Here is a 20313-nt window from a genome sequence, read left to right on the forward strand (position 1 = left end):
GAGGGGTTACTCCTGGCTATGTGATCAGAAATTGCCCCTGGCATGAGGGACCATATGGGACGCTGGGGAATCAAACCAAGGTCCAACCTAGGTTAGTGCATGCAAGGCAAACACCCTACTGCCTGAGCCACAGCTCAGCCCCTACTCTCTCTGTTTTTACATAAAAATGAAACCTGTTTTTACTTAACTCCTTGTCTGCTGAAATTCTTTTCAGACAGGAAGTTGTCAGATGACTTGGACGGCCTGTGTAAGGTCAAATACTGACTTTCCTTTTCTGTAAAGAATAAAGCCCACAAAAATAAATAAATAAATAAATAAATAAATAAATAAATAAATAAATAAATAAGAATAAAGCCCACAGCCCTAGATTCCTCAACCATTCCTGGAGTGCAGAGTTGGTTATAGAGAAAGCAGCAGCTTCCTTTTTCAGGCTGCTGCCCTTACCCCCACCACTTTACATAAGTCATCCTGGGATCCTCACTAGCATCAGGGGGAAGACCCTCACAGTATGAAGGAAGGAGGGGAGATCAGAGAGCCAAGAACAAGAACACAGCCCTTGGCCAGAGCGATACCAGAGTAGGTAGAGTGCTTGTCTTGCACATGGCCAATCCAAATTCGATCAACAGCAACCCATCTCAGGTCCCCTGAGCCTGTCAGGAGTGATTCCTGAACTCAGAGCCAAGAGTAACTCCTAAATACCGCCAGGTATAGCCCCCTCAAACAAAAGCAAAATAAACCAAAAAAAGAACACAGCCCTTGGCCTTTTCAGGATTCTGCACAGGAAATCCTAGGCATCGCTGTAGCATGGGAAGGAGCCTGGAGAACATGGACACGGCTGGAGTCATAGTGCACAGTTTAAGGTATTTGTACTGCTTCTGGCCAATCACAGTTTGGTCCCTGATACTGCGTATGGTTCCTCAAGTATTACCAGAAATAATTGTTTTGGGGGGCCCCCTAAAGTAAGTGGCTCTGCTTGTGGAGGTATTACTAGCATGTAATCTGAGGCCTGGAGGGGGCTTTTTCAACCCCCTAAAGTAAGTGGCTCTGCTTGTGGAGGTATTACTAGCATGCAATCTGAGGCCTGGAGGGGGCTTTTGGGGTCCCCACTATTCCCACTGGGGGCAATGGTTGGCCAGGAGAACACCAGTGGATCCCAGGTATAGGCTCTCTGCTGAGGGAGCAGGCCTGAAGGCATGGAGCTCTGATGGAAGTGCTGAAAATTGAAGATTTACCTTATTGTCTCTGTCTCTGTCTCTCTCTGTCTCTGTCTCTCTGTCTCTCTCGTTGTTTTTGGGTCACACCCGGTGACGCTCAGGAGTACCCCTGGCTATGCGCTCAGAAATTGCTCCTGGCTTTGGGGACCATATGGGATGCTGGGGGATCAAACTGCAGTCCATCCTAGATTAGTGCATGCAAGGCAGACACCCTACTGCTTGTGCCATGCTTCCGGCCCTGTTTTTGTTTTCTTTTCTTTTTATATTTTTTTATGAGAGGGGGCACACGTATTGGTGCTCAGGGCTTACCCACTGGCTCTGTATTCACCTAGAGAGCTTAGGTGACCATATGGTGTTGGATCAAATGCCAGGTCGAAGTAAACAAGTAAATCCTTGTTTACTTTTTTGTTTTGTTTTGTTTTTGGGCCACACCCGACGGCACTCAGGGGTTACTCCTGGCAAGTTCTGGGGACCATATGGGATCCCTAGGAATTGAACCCTGGAATCGAATCCTGGTCCGTTCCAGGTCAACCACGTTCAAGGCAAACGTCCTACCACTATGCTATCGCTCCAGCCCCAACCTTACTTACTTCTTATCTGACCCTGCTCCCAGCACCAGAAGTCACTGGAGGACCCTGGTACCGGGAAGGAGGGCACATCGAGGAAAGGGCTTAATCAGGAGCAAAGGGGAGCCCTGGAGAAAGCCACATTAGCAGAACCTGGAACGTCCATGTCCATGAGCGAGCGTGGTAGGGACACGACCTTGACAGCACCGTGAGGGCTGCAGAGGGCAGATGAAACCCAGCCAGGGCCCAGTAGGCCAAAGAGACTGGGGGTTGAGAAACATGAGATTTTCCCTACAGCGAACAGCCAGCTTAGACCCCTGTCTGTCTGTTTTGCCCCCCTGGGGGTTGCACCCGACTGTGCTCAAGGTTTCAAGGACTATGGGGGGCAGGGGACCCCAGCACTATCCGCTGCACCATCACTCCGACGACTCAGCGTCCCAGTCCCAGGGAGGCCTGCGAGGACTCTGCGAGGTTCCGTGGACTGGCCAAGGGCTCGTTCTGGCCTTCAGGGCTCCGCCGGCCCAGCATAAGACTTGGAAGGACCCGGGGCGGAGGGATAGCATGGAAGTAAGGCGTTTGCCTTTCATGCAGAATGTCGGTGGTTCGAATCCTGGCATCCCATAAGGTCCCCGTGCCTGCCAGGAGCGATTTCTGAGAGCCACCGGGTGTGACCTTCCCCCCAAAAAAGTAGGTTGGAGGACCGGAGAGATGGCATGAAAATGGGGCGTTTGCCGTGCATGCAGAAGGACGGTGGTTGGAATCCCGGCATCCCATATGGTCCCCCGTGCCTGCCAGGAGCGATTTCTGAGCGTAGAGCCAGGAGGCAGCCCTGAGCGCTTACCGGGTGTGACCCCAAAACAAAAACATAAACAAAACAAAAAGACTTGGAAGGAACCCGACGCGTGTGAGTGGCGGCGGAAACTGGCTTTTCCGTGGGGGCCACGTCGAGCAAGCCTCCAAGACAGTCAGTCCCTGCAGCGCTGCGTCCTAATTTAGCTGCGGAGGACGGCGCAAGGAAACGAATCGAGGGCTTTTGGACGTCGACGGCCGCCGTAGGGGCGGGGCGCGGTCCCCATGGCAACCGGGGAAGCCGCCCGAGGCTTCTAGGCGGCGCCGTGGCCGCGGTTCTCGGGCCCCGAAGCGGCGTGGAATTCGGGCACCGCGGGGGGCCCCTAGGGCGTAGGTGAGGGGTTGGTTGGGTCGCCCGAGGGAGCACGGGCTGTGGGGGGAAGGCGCCTTCGGGTCTGGGAAGGAGGAGTCTCCCCAACGCCCTTTCCCGATTTCCCGCCCTGGAGCCATTGTTGGGCCTCAGTTGCCCCAAAAGGGTAATGGGAAAAGAGTGGGTGCCCCGGCCTAGTGAACCCCTCAGCCGCTGAGGTCCAGGACTTTCCTCCGCAGCTCCCGGACCTGCTGTTGCTGTTGCTGTTGTCCCATGGACGTGAGTCCGAGCCCCCCCAAAGGGACCCCTCCGCTCCCCAAACTTTGCCTTTCCCCTAGTTATGCCTCTCTCTGAACCCCGACTGGAGTGGGGGGCTCTTCCCAGCTCAGGTCAAGCACCCTGAGAGTGTGGGGCGTCACTTTCCCGCGCTTTTGGCCACGATGAGCTTGCTGCACACTACAGGAGAAAAGGCGCTTTTCAGGGGGCGGGGTTACGTAGTACCCCGGTTGGGGCACGAAACCTCGCGGATCCGGGTTCTATCTCCAGCATCCCATCTGGTCCCCCATCACCACCAGAAATGATCCTGGAACTCAGGGCCAGAAGCACTGCCGGAGTGGTCTCCAAAACAATACACAAAAGACTTCCCAGGCATAAGAAACAGGGTGATTTAGGGGTGAGAGGCTGGGATGCTGGAGGTGCTGCAAGGATGCCTGGAACTGGGGGAGCAGTTAGCAGGGCTAGATTGGGGTGCTCAGGAAAGGGGCTGAATGCAGGCTGAGGGAGTTATGAACCCCAGTGGAATATAGACCATAGACTGTTTTTGGGTCACACCCGGAGATTTTGGGGGAGTTGCTACTGGAGCAATGTTCTGGGGACCATGTGTGCTGGGAATCAAACCTGGGCCTACAGGGACTGGAGCCAGCCATAGGACATTTGTCTTGCTGACCCAGATTCGCCAGATTCGATATGGTCCCATTTGTTCCCCCAAGCACCGCCAGGAGTAATTCCTGAGTACAGCGCCAGGAGTTAAATCTTGAGTACTGCTGGGTGTGACCCAAAATCTTCTAAACAAAATCACTCCTGGGCCTCCCATATCTTGGCATGTAGTTCAACCCCGTGAGGTGTCTCCGCTTCCAACAAGTTCTAGATTGATCTGCTCCAGGGCACTGAGCTAGGTGTGGAGAGCAAGACTGACTCACCATCATCAAGTGACTGTTCCTCTTTGCCCTCTTTGTCTTCTGGTATTTCCGGGTTCTGTAGCCGCCATGTACTCCTTGTCACCCCACCCTGTGCTCACCTAGGCTTCCTCTAGCTCGTGGAATCCACCCCCGGCTCCTGTGAATGGTCCTTCCTTGCTACTCCCCATCCCTGCCATCGTCTTCATCGCTGTGGGCATCTATTTGCTGCTGCTGGGCCTAGTGCTGCTGATCAGGCACTGCCTGCTGGTGAGGGGCCTGTGGGGCTGAAGGGTGGGCTCTGGGAAAGAGGCCCCCTCATTTGCAGGCACTGACCGTGACACCCCTTTACCATTTATTCACCTTTGTCCCTTTTGTGGGATAGGTGTCCCTCCCATCTTGTCACCAGCACCACCTTCTCCATCCTGCTGGAGTTTCAGTTGCTCCTACCTGGCCTTTGGTCCAGAGCCTGAGCTGTGCCTTCTCCTAGGCTCAGGGTTGCTGCCCAGACTGCAGCGCCCCCTGCAGGAAGCAAGGTGCCTCCAGGACCGGGGACTGTTGCTGGACCTGTGCCGAAGCCTGCGACTTCCCTCTGCCCAGCCCAGCCCACTTCCTAGATGCCTGCTGCCCCCAGCCCACGGAAGCTGTGAGTTCACCTCCCCATGCCTCTGGAGACCTGGTCCAGGTCCTGGCTAGTTTTCTGAGCAGCAGTTCCTAGTCTGAGTAACTGATGGAGTCTCAGACGCTGGGTCTGGTGGAGACAGCCATAAACAACATAATAGTTTATCGTGGAGTCAGAGAGATACTGCAGTAGAACTGCTGAATATGACCCCAAAATACACACACACACACACACACACACACACACACACACACACAAAAGCTTTCAAAACTCAGGGTAGGGGGTTGGAGCGATAGCACAGCGGTAGGGTGTTTGCCTTGCACGCAGCTGATTCAGGACACTGGTGGTTTGAATCCCGGCATCCCATATGGTCCTCCGAGCCTGCCAGGATTTCTTAGCACAGAGCCAATGTATCCCCTGAGTGCTGCAGGGTGTGACCCCAAAATAAAAACAAAACTCAGGGCAGGGCTAGAGTGATAGTACAGGGGATAGAGTACTTGCACATGGAGAACCAGGGTTCAATTCCTCATATCTCTGTGGTCCCCTAAGCCCTGCTGGGAGTGATCCTTGAGTGCAGAGCTAGGAGTAAGCCCTGAGCACAGCCAGGTGTGACAGCAAAACTAAACCAAAAATAAAGAAAACACAGGGCCCTGTGCAGAATCTTTTTTGTCACTAAGTGCTCTGTGCCATGTGCTTTTTGGTTTTATTTTTGGTCTACACCCGGCAGTTCTCAAGGCTTACCCCTGGCTTTGCGCTCAGAGATCATTCCTGGCAGGGCTGAGTAATTATATGAAATGCCATGAATCAAATTGGACTCAACTGTGTGTAAAGCAACCATAAATCGCTCCTGGAAGGCTCGGAAGACCATATAGGATGCCGGGATTCGAACCACTGTCCTTCTGCAGGCAAGGCAAACGCCTTACCTTCGTGCTATCTCTCCGGCCACAAGAAGATCCTTTTTGTTTGTTTGTTTTTGATTTTTGGTTTTTGGGTCACACCTGGCAATGCTCAGGGGTTACTCCTGGCTCTACGCTCAGGAATTGCTCCTGGCAGGCTCAGGGCTGACCACATGGGTTGCCAGGTTTTGAACCAATGTCCTTCTGCTTTCAAGGCAAACACTTTACCTCCATGCTACCTCTCTAGCCCCACAAGAAGATCCTTAACTTCTTTAGTCTCTCTGGCCTTTACCTGCCATTTTTTTTTTTGTGTTCAGGGCAAGGTTAGGGTCACATCTGACTTTTCTCAGTGTCTATTTCTGGCTCTTTGCATAGTTAAAAGTGATCCCTGGCAGTGCTTGGAGGATTATATGTAGTGCTAAGGATTGAATTGGGGTTGGTTATATGCAAGACAAATGTCTTACTTGCCTCCTTTACTGTCTTTCTGGTCCTAAGAATTAGGGGCCGGAGAGATAGCATGGAGGTAAGGCGTTTGCCTTTCATGCAGGAGGTCATTGGTTCAAATCCCGGCACCCCATATGGTCCCCCGTGCCTGCCAGGAGCAATTTCTGAGCCTGGAGCCAGAAATAACCCCTGAGCACTGCCGGGTGTGACCCAAAAACCACAAAAAAAAAAAAAAAAAAAAAAAGAATTAGATGTTTTTGTTTATTTGCTTTTTGATTTGTTTTGTTATGGGACCAGCTTGGCAGTGCTTAGGGGCTGTTCCTGCTGTTGCTTGGGGACCAGAGTATTGAACCCAGCACCCAGAGTATTGAACGTCAATGAGCCAATAAATCAATAAAGTTTAAAAAAATCAATCAATAAATAAAGTTTAAAAAAATTACTATTAAGGGCCAGAGAGGTTAAGGGTGTTGCCTTTTATATGATCATTAGTTCAATCTCCAGAACCATATGTTCTGGAACACTACTGAGAATGGCCCAAAGTTCCCCCACCTCCCTCAAAACACCCCTCAAGGAACAAGAATGGCTTTTCTATCTTTTTTACTGTGCTCCAGGCATTCAAGTTTATTCGTTCTGCTGACTCACATCAGTGGCCCCAGGAAATGAGTTTCATCATGGTTTCTGAGATGAACAAAAAGCAAGGCTCTAAACCTAAGCTGCCAGGCTCTAGCCAGCAGCGGAGGGATTGGGTTGTCTTTACAAACTAGAGTGAAAGGGCTGGAGCTGTGAGATAGTGAGTAGAGTGCTTGCCTTGTGTGTGGCCAACCTGGGTTCAGTTCCAGGAACCCCTTCTTGTTCCCTAAACCCCTCCATGAATGATTCTGAGCACAGAGACAGTAAGCTCTGAGCACTGCCAGGCTTGCCCCCCAATAATCCAGGTAAAACCCTGCAGCTCTGGCTGGAGACACACTAGGTTAGCGGGCCTGGAGCCCTTGTTTAATGTACTTAAACAGCAGATTCCTTCCAGAAGCCACATGGCTGCCTGTAGAGCTGAGAAATCCATTAGCTGTTATTAGTGGCTGATGGGAACCCTTCCAGCAGACAGAGCCAGGCCAGGATGTTAATATCCTCTTCTTGGAAGGGAGGGCAGCAGTCTCCCTCAGTACTGCTGCATGCAGAATCGTGGGGTCCTCTATAATCCATGGAACTAACTCCCTGCCCAGACTGGGTCTCTCCACTGCCGCCCCAAACCACACCCTCACCAAACACAAGGAAACCACTCTGCTCTCTCCATCTGCCATCAGGCTTTGCTCCTTCTGGGGTCCACACCCTCCACATCAGACCTCAGCCCTCCCCCTGATCTCTGGCCCCTCACTGAAACCCCAGTGACATCTGATCTCACCAGTCATATGACACCACACCCCAAAACCTCAGCTGTTCCAAAGGTCATTTCCCTATTCCTGGCTTGGCCGGTGCCTGAACTATGCATCTGTGACTGTCACTAGCTCTGTCTCAAGAAGCCAGTCTCCTTTCACACTCCCTGGGCATGTCAGGCCAGCCTGCTGGCCTACTTCCAGTTCTTGCTTGCAGGCAGTAGATCATCCCTGTGCCAGCGGGAGAGGAGTGGGCTGAGCCAGCCACATCTCCCCTTTTGTGTCTAAGTACATGGTGTTCCCATTCTCCAAGCTTGTCTTTACCAGGGAGCAAGAAGGCCTCTTCCTGCCTAAAGTGGGGGACTCCTTGATTCATCCATTCATTGAACAGTTGCTTATTTAATGTTGTGGTTTTGGGTTTTGGGCCACACCTGGGGATGCTCAGCAGTTTTTCCTGGCTCTGCTCATACGAATTACTCCTAGAAGGGCTCCGGGGATCCTATGGAATGCCGGAGATTGAACCTGCGTTAGCTGAGTACAAGGCAGGTGCTCTACGCAGTGTTCCATCCTTGCGGCCCCCAGAAGGCTGATATTCCTGCCCTGTTGGGACAAGGGGGTTGATGGGTTGATAAAGGTCTCAAGGGGGACTCAGCGGATCATCCCAGGACCATTCCCAAAACAAACTTCTAGATGAACCTCATTTTCTCTTTTGTTGAAAACATTCTGATCATTGGAAATCAAAATCATGCTAGGGAGCCAGAGCAATATCACAGTGGGGAGGACACTTATCTTCACACAGAAGATGCAGGTTCATCCATGGTATTCCATATGGTAACCTGAGCAGTGCCAGTACAGTCCAATGAGACCCCAAAACAAAACAAAACAAAACAAAAATTATAAAATAAAGTAGTGGCCAGGGATTTGACTGTACATGTAGGAGCCCTGGGTTTAATCCCCTACACACTGTATGTTCTGAGCACTGATGGGTATGACCAAAAAAAAAAAATAAGTGGGGGGGCTAGAGCAAGAGTACACTGGGTAGGGTACTTGCCTCGCATGTAGCAGACCTAGCTTTGATTCCTGGCATCCCAAATGCATTGCCAGGAGTAATTCCTGAGTGCAGAGCGACTGAGCACTGCTGGGTATATTCCAAAAAGAAAAAAAAGTGGAAGGGTCAGAGAGATAGTACAGCAGGTAGTGTGCTTGCCTTGCACATGGCTGACCTGGGTTTGATCCCTGGCATCCCCTACAGTCCCCTGAGACTCACCAGGAGTAATGTCTGATGGTGTGCTAGGTATGGTCCAAAAACATAAAAAATAATAACAAGGGGCCGGAGAGATAGCATGAAGGTAAGGCGTTCGCCTTGCATGCAAAAGGACAGTGGTTCGAATCCCGGCATCCCATATGGTTCCCCGAGCCTGTCAGGAGCGATTTTTAAGCATGGAGCCAGGAGTAACGCCTGAGCGTTGCCAGGTGTGACCCAAAAACCAAAAGATAAAAAAATAAAAAAATAATAATAACAAAAGTGGGTCTGGAGAGATAATACAAGAATAGCCTTGCATGTGACTGTCCTGTTTTGTTTTGTTTGTTTTTTTTTTAGTTTTGTTTTTGGGTTACACCCAGTGGCAGTAACAGGGGTTACTCCTGGTTCTGCACCCAGAAGTCGATCCTGGCAGGCTGGGGGGACCATATGGGATGCCGGGAATTGAACCAGGGTCTGTCCTATGCTGGCCATGTGCAAGGCAAATGCCTTAACCGCTGTGATTTTGTTCTGGCCCCTTGTCCTGGGTTTGATCTTCAGCTCTCTATATATGGTCCCCTGATCCCTGCCAAGAATATATCCTGAGCACTGGTGTGACCTAAAAATGAAGTTAAATAAACAGGACTGGAGCAGTGGTGCAAGGGGTAAGGTGTCTGCCTTGCCTGAGCTCACCTAGGACGGACTGCGGTTCGATTCCCTGGCGTCCCATATGTGGTCCCCCAAGCCAGGAGCGATTTCTGAGTGCATAGCCAGGAGTAACCCCTGAGCATTACAGGGTGTGGCCCAAAACCCAAAATATAATAATAATAAGTTAAACAAACCAAGCAACAAACAAAAGTAAATTATTTTTTTGGTTTTTGGGTCACACCTGGCAGTGCTCAGGGGTTACTCCAGGCTCTACGCTCAGAAATCACCCCTGGCAGGCTCGGGGACCATATGGGATGCTGGGATTCGAATCACCGTCCTTCTTGCTATCTCTCTGGTCCCAAACAAAAAATATTAAAAATTTGTCTACATGTATGGGACTTTACATATGATCCTGAATACTGCAAACATTTTTTTTTGGACCACACCCGTTTGACGCTCAGGGGTTACTCCTGGCTATGCGCTCAGAAATCACTCCTGGCTTGGGGGGACCATATGGGACGCCGGGGGATCGAACCGTGGTCCATCCTATGCTAGCGCTTGCAAGGCAGACACTATACCTCTAGCGCCACCTCTCTGGCCCCTGCAAACATATTCTTTAATATGCAAATCATGACTTTTGAAGCAAAGTAGAAGGCTTTTTTTGGGGGGGTCACACCCAGCAGCGCTCAGGGGTTATTCCTGGCTCTACACTCAGAAATCGCTCCTGGCAGGCTCAGGGGATCCTATGGGATGCCGGGATCCGAACCACTGTCCTGCGTGCAAGGCAAACGACTTACCTCCATGCTATCTCTCCGGCCCCAGGAGGCATTTTTTGCTTTGGGTCATGCCCAGTGGTACTCAGTACTTCTTGCTGGCTTTGTGCTCAGATATTACCTGATAGGATGCTAGGGATTGAACCCAGTTTGGCTGTGTGCAAGACAAACATCTTACCTGCTATACTATTGTTCTGGCCCCTAGAAACCTTTTCTTATTTTTTTTTTCCTGCCACACATGGTGATGCTCAGGGGTTACCTCTAGCTCTGTTCTCAGGAAATATTCTTGGTGGTGCTTGGGGGACTATGGGATGCTGGAGTTTGAACCCACATGTGCAAGGCAATCTCCCTACCCACTGTACTATTGCTCAGACCCCCTAGAAAGCTTTTTTCTCATACGATTCGTGAATGTGGTCTGTACTTGCAGGGTGGGTGCTCAGAAATGAGAAATGAGATCCTGCAGTTTGGTTTTAATACAAGGAAGAAATTCACAAAATGCAAAGTAGTTTTTTATCAGGGCAAAAATGTCTGTGAGATCAAATGCTAGTACAGTGGGTAAGGCAATGCAGGTTCACCCCTCAGTTCATGTGGTCTCCTGAGCACTGTTAGGAGAGATTCCTGAGTGCAAAGCCAGGAGTAAACCCTGAGCATTGCCAAGTGTAGCAAAAAAAAAAAAAAGGTCTGTAGTTCTGTATACTTTCTTTTTTTTTTTTTTTTTTTTTTTTGGTTTTTGGGCCACACCCGTTTGACGCTCAGGGGTTACTCCTGGCTATGTGCTCAGAAATCGCCCCTGGCTTGGGGGGACCATATGGGACACCGGGGGATCGAACCGCGGTCCTTCCTTGGCTAGCGCTTGCAAGGCAGACACCTTACCTCCAGCGCCACCTACCCGGCCCCTACTTTCTTCATCTAATAACCTAACATGCATGAGGATATAGTAGAACATCTCTGTGCTGAACATTGGGACTGAATTCTAGCACAGGACCAATGCTAGATCCTCAGTCTCCTGGTTCCCTAAAAAGGGAGGCCTGAATACCTAAATACTCTTTTCAGCTTGTTTGGTACTTTGTTTTGGTACCTTGTTGTTTGGAACATTGCCACCCTTTGGTTTTTTGGAGTTTTTTTTTTTTTTTTTTTTTTTGTTTGTTTGTTTTTTTTTGGAGGGTCACACTTGGCAGCGCTCAGGGGTTACTCCTGGCTCTGTGCTCAGAAGTCGCTCCTGGCAGGCTTCGGGGACCAAATGGGATGCTGGGAATCGGACAGAGATCTATCTGGGGTTGGCCGCGTGCAAGGCAAATGCCCTACCACTGTGCTATCGCTCCGGCCTGGAACATGGCTCCCCTACTGATTTTTCCACAGTCCAAGAACTCACTTTATTCCCTAGAAGGGTGAATGTACCCCTTGCTCAGAAAATAGCTTCAGATTCCCCTCCCTTCCTTCTGCTCACTGGCCTTTTTTCTCCCCTCCTTAGGGCTGGATGCCACACTGCCCTCTCTGCTGCCCACTGTGCGACTGTGCCTGTGCCTGCCAACTCCCCGATTGCCAGAGCCTCAACTGCCTCTGCTTTGAGATCAAGCTTCGATGAGGACCAGCCCCCGGGGCCCACATGCCCTCATCCCTGATGGGCCTCAGGACATCTCTCTCTAGGCCACTGAAACCACAAATGGTCTGCCCAGCTCACTTGTGTGGGCAGCGAGAGCCAAGAGCCTGGCTGTCCAGGGGCAGGACTTAGCGGCCAGGGCGAGCTGGATGGCAGCCCATCGGAGGCCCAGAGCAGGAGCACGAATGAGCGTCCTGGCCCTGGCCACCTTCCCCACCCCCAAATAACTTATGTCTGGAGTTAAGACCACTGCTGGCCACGACAGCATTAGGGACAGCTTCTGGTCTTGAGTATCAGAATAGAGGTGTACCTCTGCCTTGCTCCTCTGGACTCTTGGTTATTTTGAGGTAAGTGTAGTACTTGCATCTGCTCTCCCCCTAAGAAATGGGTTCCCCAGATTTCCAGTAACCATCAGGGCCCAGACTAGAGGGGAACTAAGGTGGTTGGAGGGCTACACCGCTGAGAACCCCCACCCTGTTTCCGCCTTGCAGACCCCTGTCCTGGAGATTTTCTTCTCTGGACTCCCTTTGGAGCTCTGGAGGGAGGGCCTTTGAATTTCCAAGAAAGGAATTGGGGAAGTACTGATGAGTGCGCAGGGGCTGCCCCCACCCCCAAACAGGACCAGGCCACAGTGCTCCTGCTCCCCTCCGTGGGGCCTGCCTGCTGGCATGAATGTCATGGGCTTCGGGTTTCCCTAAATATAGGTCCCAGCAAGCTTCGATGGCAAAGAAAGGGCAGGGGTCACGGGAGAAGGTTGGGGCTGAGGTGGGGGAGGGTTGGGGTGGCCTTATAACCCCCGCCCCGAAGCAGCCCAGCGCACTCCCTGTGACCAGGCTCTGCCAGAGGCTTCGGCTGCCGCACAGGTGGGCACCAGCGGGGTTGGGGGGGGGGGGCAGCAGGCCTGGTGCACTGATGGGCACCAGCAGGGTTCAGAGGGGGCCGGCAGGCCTGGAGGAGGGCTGCCCAGCTGCGAGATCCGTCTTTACTTTGGAGAGGAAAGTCGGGCATGGGGGACTTTTCGCCGGAATGGTGGCCCGGCAACCCCTCCCCCCACGACCCTGGCGGGGCTCCCTCGGTGTAGCCGTGTAGGCCTGCGCAGCAGACCGGTAGGACCGCACCCCAAGGCGGGCGCCTTGCAGACCCGACCCGGGACTCGTGCTCCGGGGCGTCCTCGCACTGCCCTTGCCTCCACGTCGCACGCCCGGGCCGGGACTCGGGAGGGAAGGGTCAGGCCACGCCTCGGAGCTCCGTGGTCCAGGGGACGCGCCGACCTCTGGACGGTGCTCCGAAGGGACATCCGCCGGCTCAGTAGCCGCCGGAAGCCCGGGGTGGCCCAGGGTGACCCGACCCTCCTCGCGGCCGGTCCCCCTGCGCCGTCCCCCAGTCCCTGGGGAGCCCCGAATCGAATCGGCTGAGTCACGGCCCCCGCGCGCTCCCCGGGGAGACCGGAGTGGGAGAGGAGAGGGCGCAGCCGGGGCGGGCCCGGAGACCCGCGGGATGTGGCCCGAGTCACGTCCCACCGGCGGGGGAGGGACCGTACTGGGCCGGCCTGGCCCCGCCTCGGGGTGCGCCGCCCCCTCGCGCTCCTCCCGGCCCGCTATTGGCCGCGCGGGCCCCGCAGAGGAGCGGGCCGGGCCGGGCCGGGCGCAGCGGCCTTTATAAGGCGCGGCGCCACCTCCCGCCGCCCGCCCGCCCCCTCGGGACCAGAACAGGCTGCGTTCCTCCTGGAACGCGCCGCCGAACCCGAACCAGCCTCCTGGTGACCGCCGCCCCGCGTTCGGTCCTCATTCCCCTCGCCGGCCCTCGCCGCGCCCCGCAGGCCCGCCCCGCTCCGGTGCCAGGTGAGCGCCCTGGGACGAGTGCTGTGCTCGGGGCAGGGGTCGCTGAGTGGGGTCCGGGGGCGGGCTTCAGCGCAGAGCCCCCCGGTGCGTCCGGCTTCTCTGCGCCGCCCCTGCCTCCCCCAGACCCCCGCGCTCCCGCCGGGCTCCCCAACCCTCTGCTGCGTGAGCCGCTCGGCTTGCTGCGCAACACCGCGGCGGCTCCGCAGGCTGAGTCATGGCGGGGGAGGAAGCGGCCCGAGCCCTGTCGGTTGCCTTTTCCTTCCCCGTTCGTGCTGGGGTTCCCGGTGCTCAGGTTAATGTGCCTTTGCCAAGACCCGGGGTGCTGGGAGCTGCGAGGGCCAGGCTTAGAAATGCCTAGCGGGTGTCCGGAAGGGCGAGGCGGTTGCCTCTTCTGGTGAGGGCTCCCCTGGTGAGGAGGGGATCCCCTTAGCAATGCTTGGAGCCCCATTAGCGCCTTCCCAGTCTTTTCTTATCGGGTGACCTTGCTTCTGAGCCTGGAAACAGCTGCAGCCGGCCAGAAGACTGAAGCGTTTTTTTCGGGCTGGGGGGGGGGTGAGAGGCGGGGCGTTTGCATCCCTCCACAGTCTCTCAACCTGTTTGCTCGAACCTTCTCCTTTCTCCCTAGGAGGGGTGGGAGCAGGATGCACTGGGTTGCTTCCTCTGGGCCCCTTTAGTGGGCTTCTGATTACCCCTTTCCTTTTTCTCTTGTTTCCATCTCTAACCCTGGGGAGAAGCCTGACCTTGGGGTGTCCTTGAGGCTTTGGAGCCTGGGCCTGTCTTAGGATCTTGGGTGGACTGGAGGCAACTGGCCTATCACAGCCTGGATTCCGCCCACAGATCTGATATTTGGGTTGCTATGTTGACTTGGAAGCACTGACTTCTTCATCCTTTCATCCGTCTCCCTCCTTTCATTGAGTGGGTTAGATCTTGTCTTACGTACATCTAAAATCTAAAATACTCGGTTTTACTTCTAGGCAAGGTGACCCATGGCAAAGCACAAGCCAGAAGGGTCCAGCTTCTACATGGCCCACCTGTCCATGGTTCTGGCTTATTCCTTTTCCCCAGATGCCAGTACGCAGAAAGAGTTAGGAAAGGCACAGCAGGCAGGTCCAGTGCAGAGAAGTATGGTGTAGGGAAGAGCTGAGGATGGCATTGCCCCAACACCTGCTGGGTGTGGGGCAGGGGAGGGGCTCTGTTCTGTAGGGTTTCATGGGAAGACTCAACCCTCGTCCTGTCTCCTTTGCCCAGAAAACAACTCCATCTGTCACCATGGCCTCGCATCCAGCGCTAACCCCGGAGCAGAAGAAGGAGCTTTCTGATATAGCTCACCGAATTGTGGCTACAGGCAAGGGCATCTTGGCTGCAGATGAGTCCACTGGTACGTGGCAGAGCCTGCTCGGAGGAGGGGCCAGGGTTGGGGTGACAGGCCGAGTACCCTTAGCCCCATGTGTTGCTCCATTTCAGGGAGCATTGCCAAACGCCTGCAGTCCATTGGCACTGAGAACACTGAGGAGAATCGCCGCTTCTATCGCCAGCTTCTGCTGACAGCTGATGACCGCGTGAACCCCTGCATTGGGGGCGTCATCCTCTTCCACGAGACCCTTTACCAGAAGACAGATGATGGACGTCCCTTCTCTCAAGTCATCAAAGCTAAGGGTGGTGTTGTGGGCATCAAGGTGAGTGAAGGGTTTAAGGTTAGTAGGGGTAGAAGCATAGACTAGGGAGCTTGGGGTATGGACATGGGGCAAGGAGCCTAGACTTTGAGTTTCTACACATCACAGCTCTAAAGAGGGTAGGTATAAAGAAAGCCAGATAGCTGGGGAGATGGCACAGGCCTGGAGCACTTGCTTTGCCTGTAGGAGACCCAAACTGCACCTGAGTACCAGTGGATAATCACCCCAAGCACTGCTGGTATGGCCCCCAAATCTAATGTATTATATTATATGTAAGTGTGTATGTATCATACACAGAGATAGAAATTAGCCAGAGTGGCTTGGGTTGTTTGTTTGTTTTTTTGGTTTTTGGTTTTTGGGCCATACACAGTGATGCTCAGGGGTTACTCCTGGCTATTTGCTCAGAAACTGCTCCTGGTTTGGGGGACCATATGGGATGCCAGGTATCGAACCCACGTCCGTCCTGGGTCAGTGCGTGCAAGGCAAATGTCCTACCAGTGCGCTATAGTGCCAGCCCCTGGCTTGGGATTTTGTTGCATATTTTTTTGGTCTTGTTTTGGGACCATATGTAGCCTTAGACCACATGTGGTCTCTGGGCTTACTCCTGGCTCTGAGCTCAGAAATTGCTCCTGGCAGGCTTGGGGGACCATATGAGATGCTGGGGATTGAACCCATGTCTGTCTTGGATTGACTGCGTGCAAGGCAAATGCCTACCGCTGTGCTATCACTCTGGTCCTAATCCTTGCAATTCTTGTCTTTTTTTTTTTTTTTTTGGTTTTTGGGTCACACCTGGCAGTGCTCAGGGGTTACTCCTGGCTCTACGCTCAGAAATCGCTCCTGGCAGGCTCAGGGGACCATATGAGATGCTGGGATTTGAACCACTGACCTTCTGCATGAAAGGCAAACGCCTTATCTCCATGCTATCTCTCCGGCCCTTGTCTTGGTTTTTGCATTTTGTAGAGCCAGGTATCCAGCCCAGGGCTTCATACATGCCAGGAAGGACTTTATCCATGTCTCCAACCTTTGTATTTCTTTTTTTGGTTTTTGGGCTACACCTGGCGGTGCTTAGGGATTACTCCTAGGATTCTCTACTCTTAGAAATCCCTCCTGAAAGGCTTGGGGTCCATATGGGATGCCAGGGAATCAAACCCAGGTTGGCTACATGCAAGGCTAGCTACCCCCTGTGCTATTGCTCTGACCTCCAACCTTTGTATTTCTAAGAGCAGTATCACCTCATTGTACAAATAAAAAAAAAAAACTGCCATTAAGGCAGTTGAGCTTTTTCCACATTGATTTAATGAACAATAGGAGCCTGGGCACTGTTAAATAATATCCCTGTGTATCCTCCCTTATAGGATCAGGTAAGTACAAAAATAAGTATAAACATTTGCAAACCCCAGGATGCTCCTGAAGAATGATTTAGGGAAGTTGGTAGCAGATTGGGACCATGAAAAGAAAGGAGTTTATGCATCATTCCCTCTGTTCCCTCAAATCAATAGGTAGACAAAGGCGTGGTACCACTGGCAGGAACAAATGGCGAGACTACCACCCAAGGTGAGAACTGTTTGGCAGCAGCTCTACTGCCCCGTCCCCCCAGGCCATGCCCTTCTTTTTTCTGACTCTTGGTCCCCTCTCAGGGCTTGATGGGCTGTCTGAGCGCTGTGCTCAGTATAAGAAGGATGGAGCTGACTTTGCCAAGTGGCGCTGTGTGCTGAAGATTGGAGAAAACACTCCCTCCCCTCTTGCCATTATGGAAAATGCCAATGTTCTGGCACGTTATGCCAGCATTTGCCAGCAGGTAGGCCTGTATTACTGACAAGCCTCCTCCCACTCCATTTAGCTCCAGCGTGTCAGCAAGCCTGCCTGCTGCCCATCTGCCAGGCTACCTCCCTCCTTCAGGCAACTATTCTGGATCCTTCCTGGCAGTTGGCATGGTTGTGTGAAGGGCTGCTGAGCAAAAGGGCAGAATAGGGGACTGGTCTGTGGGTGGATCTGGGTAGCTGCCTGTTGCCTACTGTCCTCCCGTAGAGCCATTTGAAGCACTGAGATGCGATCTGACTAATGACTGGCAAGTTGTAAATGGGTCCCAGGTTAGGAGGCCTAATAGCTGCCTTGTCCCTGTACAGAATGGCATCGTGCCCATCGTGGAGCCTGAGATCCTACCTGATGGGGACCATGACCTGAAGCGCTGTCAGTACGTGACTGAGAAGGTAAGTCATGTGCCTGCTTGGTCACAGCTGTGGGCTTGGCAACTGGAGTTGACCCCTATCCCATCCCACACTGGCCGTGCACTACTGTAGGTGCTGGCCGCCGTGTACAAGGCTCTGAGTGACCACCACATCTACCTGGAAGGCACCCTACTGAAGCCCAATATGGTGACTCCAGGCCACGCCTGCACCCAGAAATATTCTCATGAGGAGATTGCCATGGCAACTGTCACTGCACTGCGCCGTACTGTGCCCCCAGCAGTCACTGGTAAGATCTCATCCCAGGCCAGAGTGCTAGTGCAGCAGGCTGAACACAGGCTTTGTGTGGAGGCGCAGTCACAGGAGAGACCTAGAAACAAAGATCTACCGTCATCTGAAGTTGTGGGAGGAGATAAACCATACCCATAATCCTTATGCCCAGATGATCTGATATCCAGAGCAGTTTTAAAGGCTCCAGCCAACACCCTGACTAATGATAGCCTTTCCTTTCATTTCATCGCTTATTCTCCAGGAGTCACCTTCTTATCTGGAGGCCAGAGCGAGGAGGAGGCATCCATCAACCTCAATGCCATCAACAAGTGCCCCCTGCTGAAGCCATGGGCCCTGACCTTCTCATTTGGCCGAGCCCTGCAGGCCTCAGCCCTGAAGACCTGGGGTGGAAAGAAGGAGAACCTGAAGGCTGCCCAGGAGGAGTACATCAAGCGAGCCCAGGTAGGGCCAGGCCAGTGGGAGATGGGTAGGCACTGGGGTGCAGGGGCTGCCTCTGAGCAGCACTCTTGACTTCGGCTTCTCTCCTTAGGCCAATAGCCTCGCCTGTCAAGGAAAGTACACTCCCAGTGGCCAGAGTGGCTCCGCGGCCAGCGAGTCCCTTTTCATCTCCAACCATGCCTATTGAGTGGGATGCTTGAAGACGTCCCCTCAGCATCCAGGCTGCCCCTCAACACTCCAGGCCTCCCCCACAGCCACTCTTGAAGAGGGGAATTCACCTTGGGCACTAGGCTGCTCTTTCCCATCACTCCTGCCTTCCTTGTGAATCAGTGCGTGGTGTTGTCTGTGTTTGCTGATTCCATCGCTCTTTCCAGCCCACTGCCAATAAACAGCTGTTCAAGGGGTGTCTTTTGTCTAGTTTTCTGGGGCTGGGAAGGGACATGGGGAGGTGGCACAGCCTAGAAGAACCCTTAGAGCCAGAGTGATCCGATGGGGGGTAGGGTGCTTGCATTATCTTGTATCTCATATGGTCCCTTTTTTTTTGGTTTTAGGGTCACACCTGGCAGCGCTCAGGGGTTACTCCTGGCTCTGTGCTAAGAAATTGCTCCTGGCAGGCACAGGGGACCATGTGGGATGCTGGGATTCAAACCACTTTCTGTGTTGGGTCACCTGCATGCAAGGCAAATGCCCTACTGCTGTGCTATCACTCCAGCCCTCATATGGTCCCTTGAGCCCCACCAGGAGTGATGTATAAACACAGAGGCAGTTGTAACACCTGAGTGCCTGTGGGTGTGGCCCCCAAACAAAAAAACTTTTTGAGATTTTGGGGATTAAGCTGGGGTCTGCCACATGCAAGGAATACAGAGGTCCAGGATTTTGATCTGTTGAGCTGACCCTATGGGCAGACATGGCAGCAGCTCTGGCATGGGGGAGTTAGGGGAAGGAGAGTGGCCTGCCCTGTCTCCTAAAAGACCCAGTGTTTTCAGCCCCCCAAACCAGCAAATCTGGAGTTTTTGCCAGTTAGGTGTATTGCAGAGATTAGTGGAAGAGTAGTGAAGGGTGTGCCTTTAATAGTTTGGTGGTGGTTGTGAGTACAGCAAGCTGTCCAGGCTTCTGGCATGCAGGGGACTTAACTCACCTCTGATGAGCCCCAGTACCATTAGCCGTGCCTCTACTCCATCTTTGGTCTTCAGAGGGGTTTGGGATATCTTCAGAGGCTTGTGGACCCATGAACTTGCACAGATACACAAGGTAGGAGCTCAGGTTAAACCTTGGGCCTTGAAGAGCAATCAAAAGCTAGAGCATGTACATGTTACACAGCAGCTTGTGTTTGATTCCCAATACTGTATGTTCCTCCAAGTATGGCTTGGGTGACCTTGAAACCTCCGGCACCACTTGATTCGAGTGTGCCCCAAATTCCCACTGAATCTCTAGCTGCATCCCATGAAGCTATTCCATACCTTATTCTCTGCAATTACTTATGCTGGCTGGCTGTGGGGTAGCAATAACTTGGTAGATCTTGGGCTGGAGAGTGGGTAAGATGCTTGCTTGCCTTGTACATGAGTGAGCCAGGTATGACCACTAGTACCCAATGTGGTCCCTCGTAAACTGCCAGAAACAACAGCACAAGCCAGGAGTAGCCTTTGAGCATGGCCATGTGTGACACAGAGGCACACACAAAAAACTATTAAGATCCTAGTCGCACTGCGGCCAGAAGATAGCATGGCGGTAGGGATTTGCCTTGCATGCAGGATGGTGGTTCGAATCCCGGCATCTTATGGTTCCCCGAGCCTGCCAGGAGCGAATTCTGAGCGTAGAGCCAGGAATAACCCCTGATCGCTGTGCTGGGTGTGACCCAAAAACAAAAAAAATCCTAGTCTCAGAGGCCAGTGAGCATGGTGCTTGCCTTCCCATGATTGATCAGCATTCAATCCGTGGCATTCTATGTGGTCTCAACTCATGCCAGGAGTGATTCTTAAGTACAGAGCCAGTAGTAAGCCCTGAGTACTATAGGGAGTGGCACCCAAGTAAAAGAAATCCTAGTCATAGTCCTGTACATTCTTGTTCAGTCTTGCAAATAACAGCTTTCTGGGTGAAGTACATAAAGCAGGTGGGTAGGCTTTGTTTGCATGAGGTCTACTAGGATCCCCGATCCATACCCTTGAGTGACTTGTGAG

General features: G+C 53.0%; 2 protein-coding genes across 2 annotated transcripts; both read left to right on the forward strand.

Moving 5' to 3' along the window:
* Positions 1 to 3212: 3212 nt before the first annotated feature.
* Positions 3213 to 12027, forward strand: LOC126029890 (uncharacterized). The gene is made up of 4 exons (XM_049788135.1): positions 3213 to 3218; positions 4241 to 4384; positions 4605 to 4760; positions 11579 to 12027. The coding sequence occupies exons 1-4, from the start codon at positions 3213 to 3215 to the stop codon at positions 11690 to 11692; spliced, it is 420 nt and encodes a 139-aa protein (XP_049644092.1). The 3' UTR covers positions 11693 to 12027.
* A 1353-nt stretch (positions 12028 to 13380) lies between these two features.
* Positions 13381 to 18540, forward strand: ALDOA (aldolase, fructose-bisphosphate A). The gene is made up of 9 exons (XM_049787814.1): positions 13381 to 13548; positions 14797 to 14926; positions 15013 to 15224; positions 16721 to 16775; positions 16859 to 17019; positions 17348 to 17431; positions 17522 to 17696; positions 17940 to 18139; positions 18228 to 18540. The coding sequence occupies exons 2-9, from the start codon at positions 14818 to 14820 to the stop codon at positions 18321 to 18323; spliced, it is 1092 nt and encodes a 363-aa protein (XP_049643771.1). The 5' UTR covers positions 13381 to 13548; positions 14797 to 14817; the 3' UTR covers positions 18324 to 18540.
* The last annotated feature ends 1773 nt before the right edge of the window (positions 18541 to 20313 follow it).

This window comes from Suncus etruscus, chromosome 15 (genome assembly GCF_024139225.1).
Source record: "Suncus etruscus isolate mSunEtr1 chromosome 15, mSunEtr1.pri.cur, whole genome shotgun sequence".
Taxonomy (NCBI): domain Eukaryota; kingdom Metazoa; phylum Chordata; class Mammalia; order Eulipotyphla; family Soricidae; genus Suncus; species Suncus etruscus.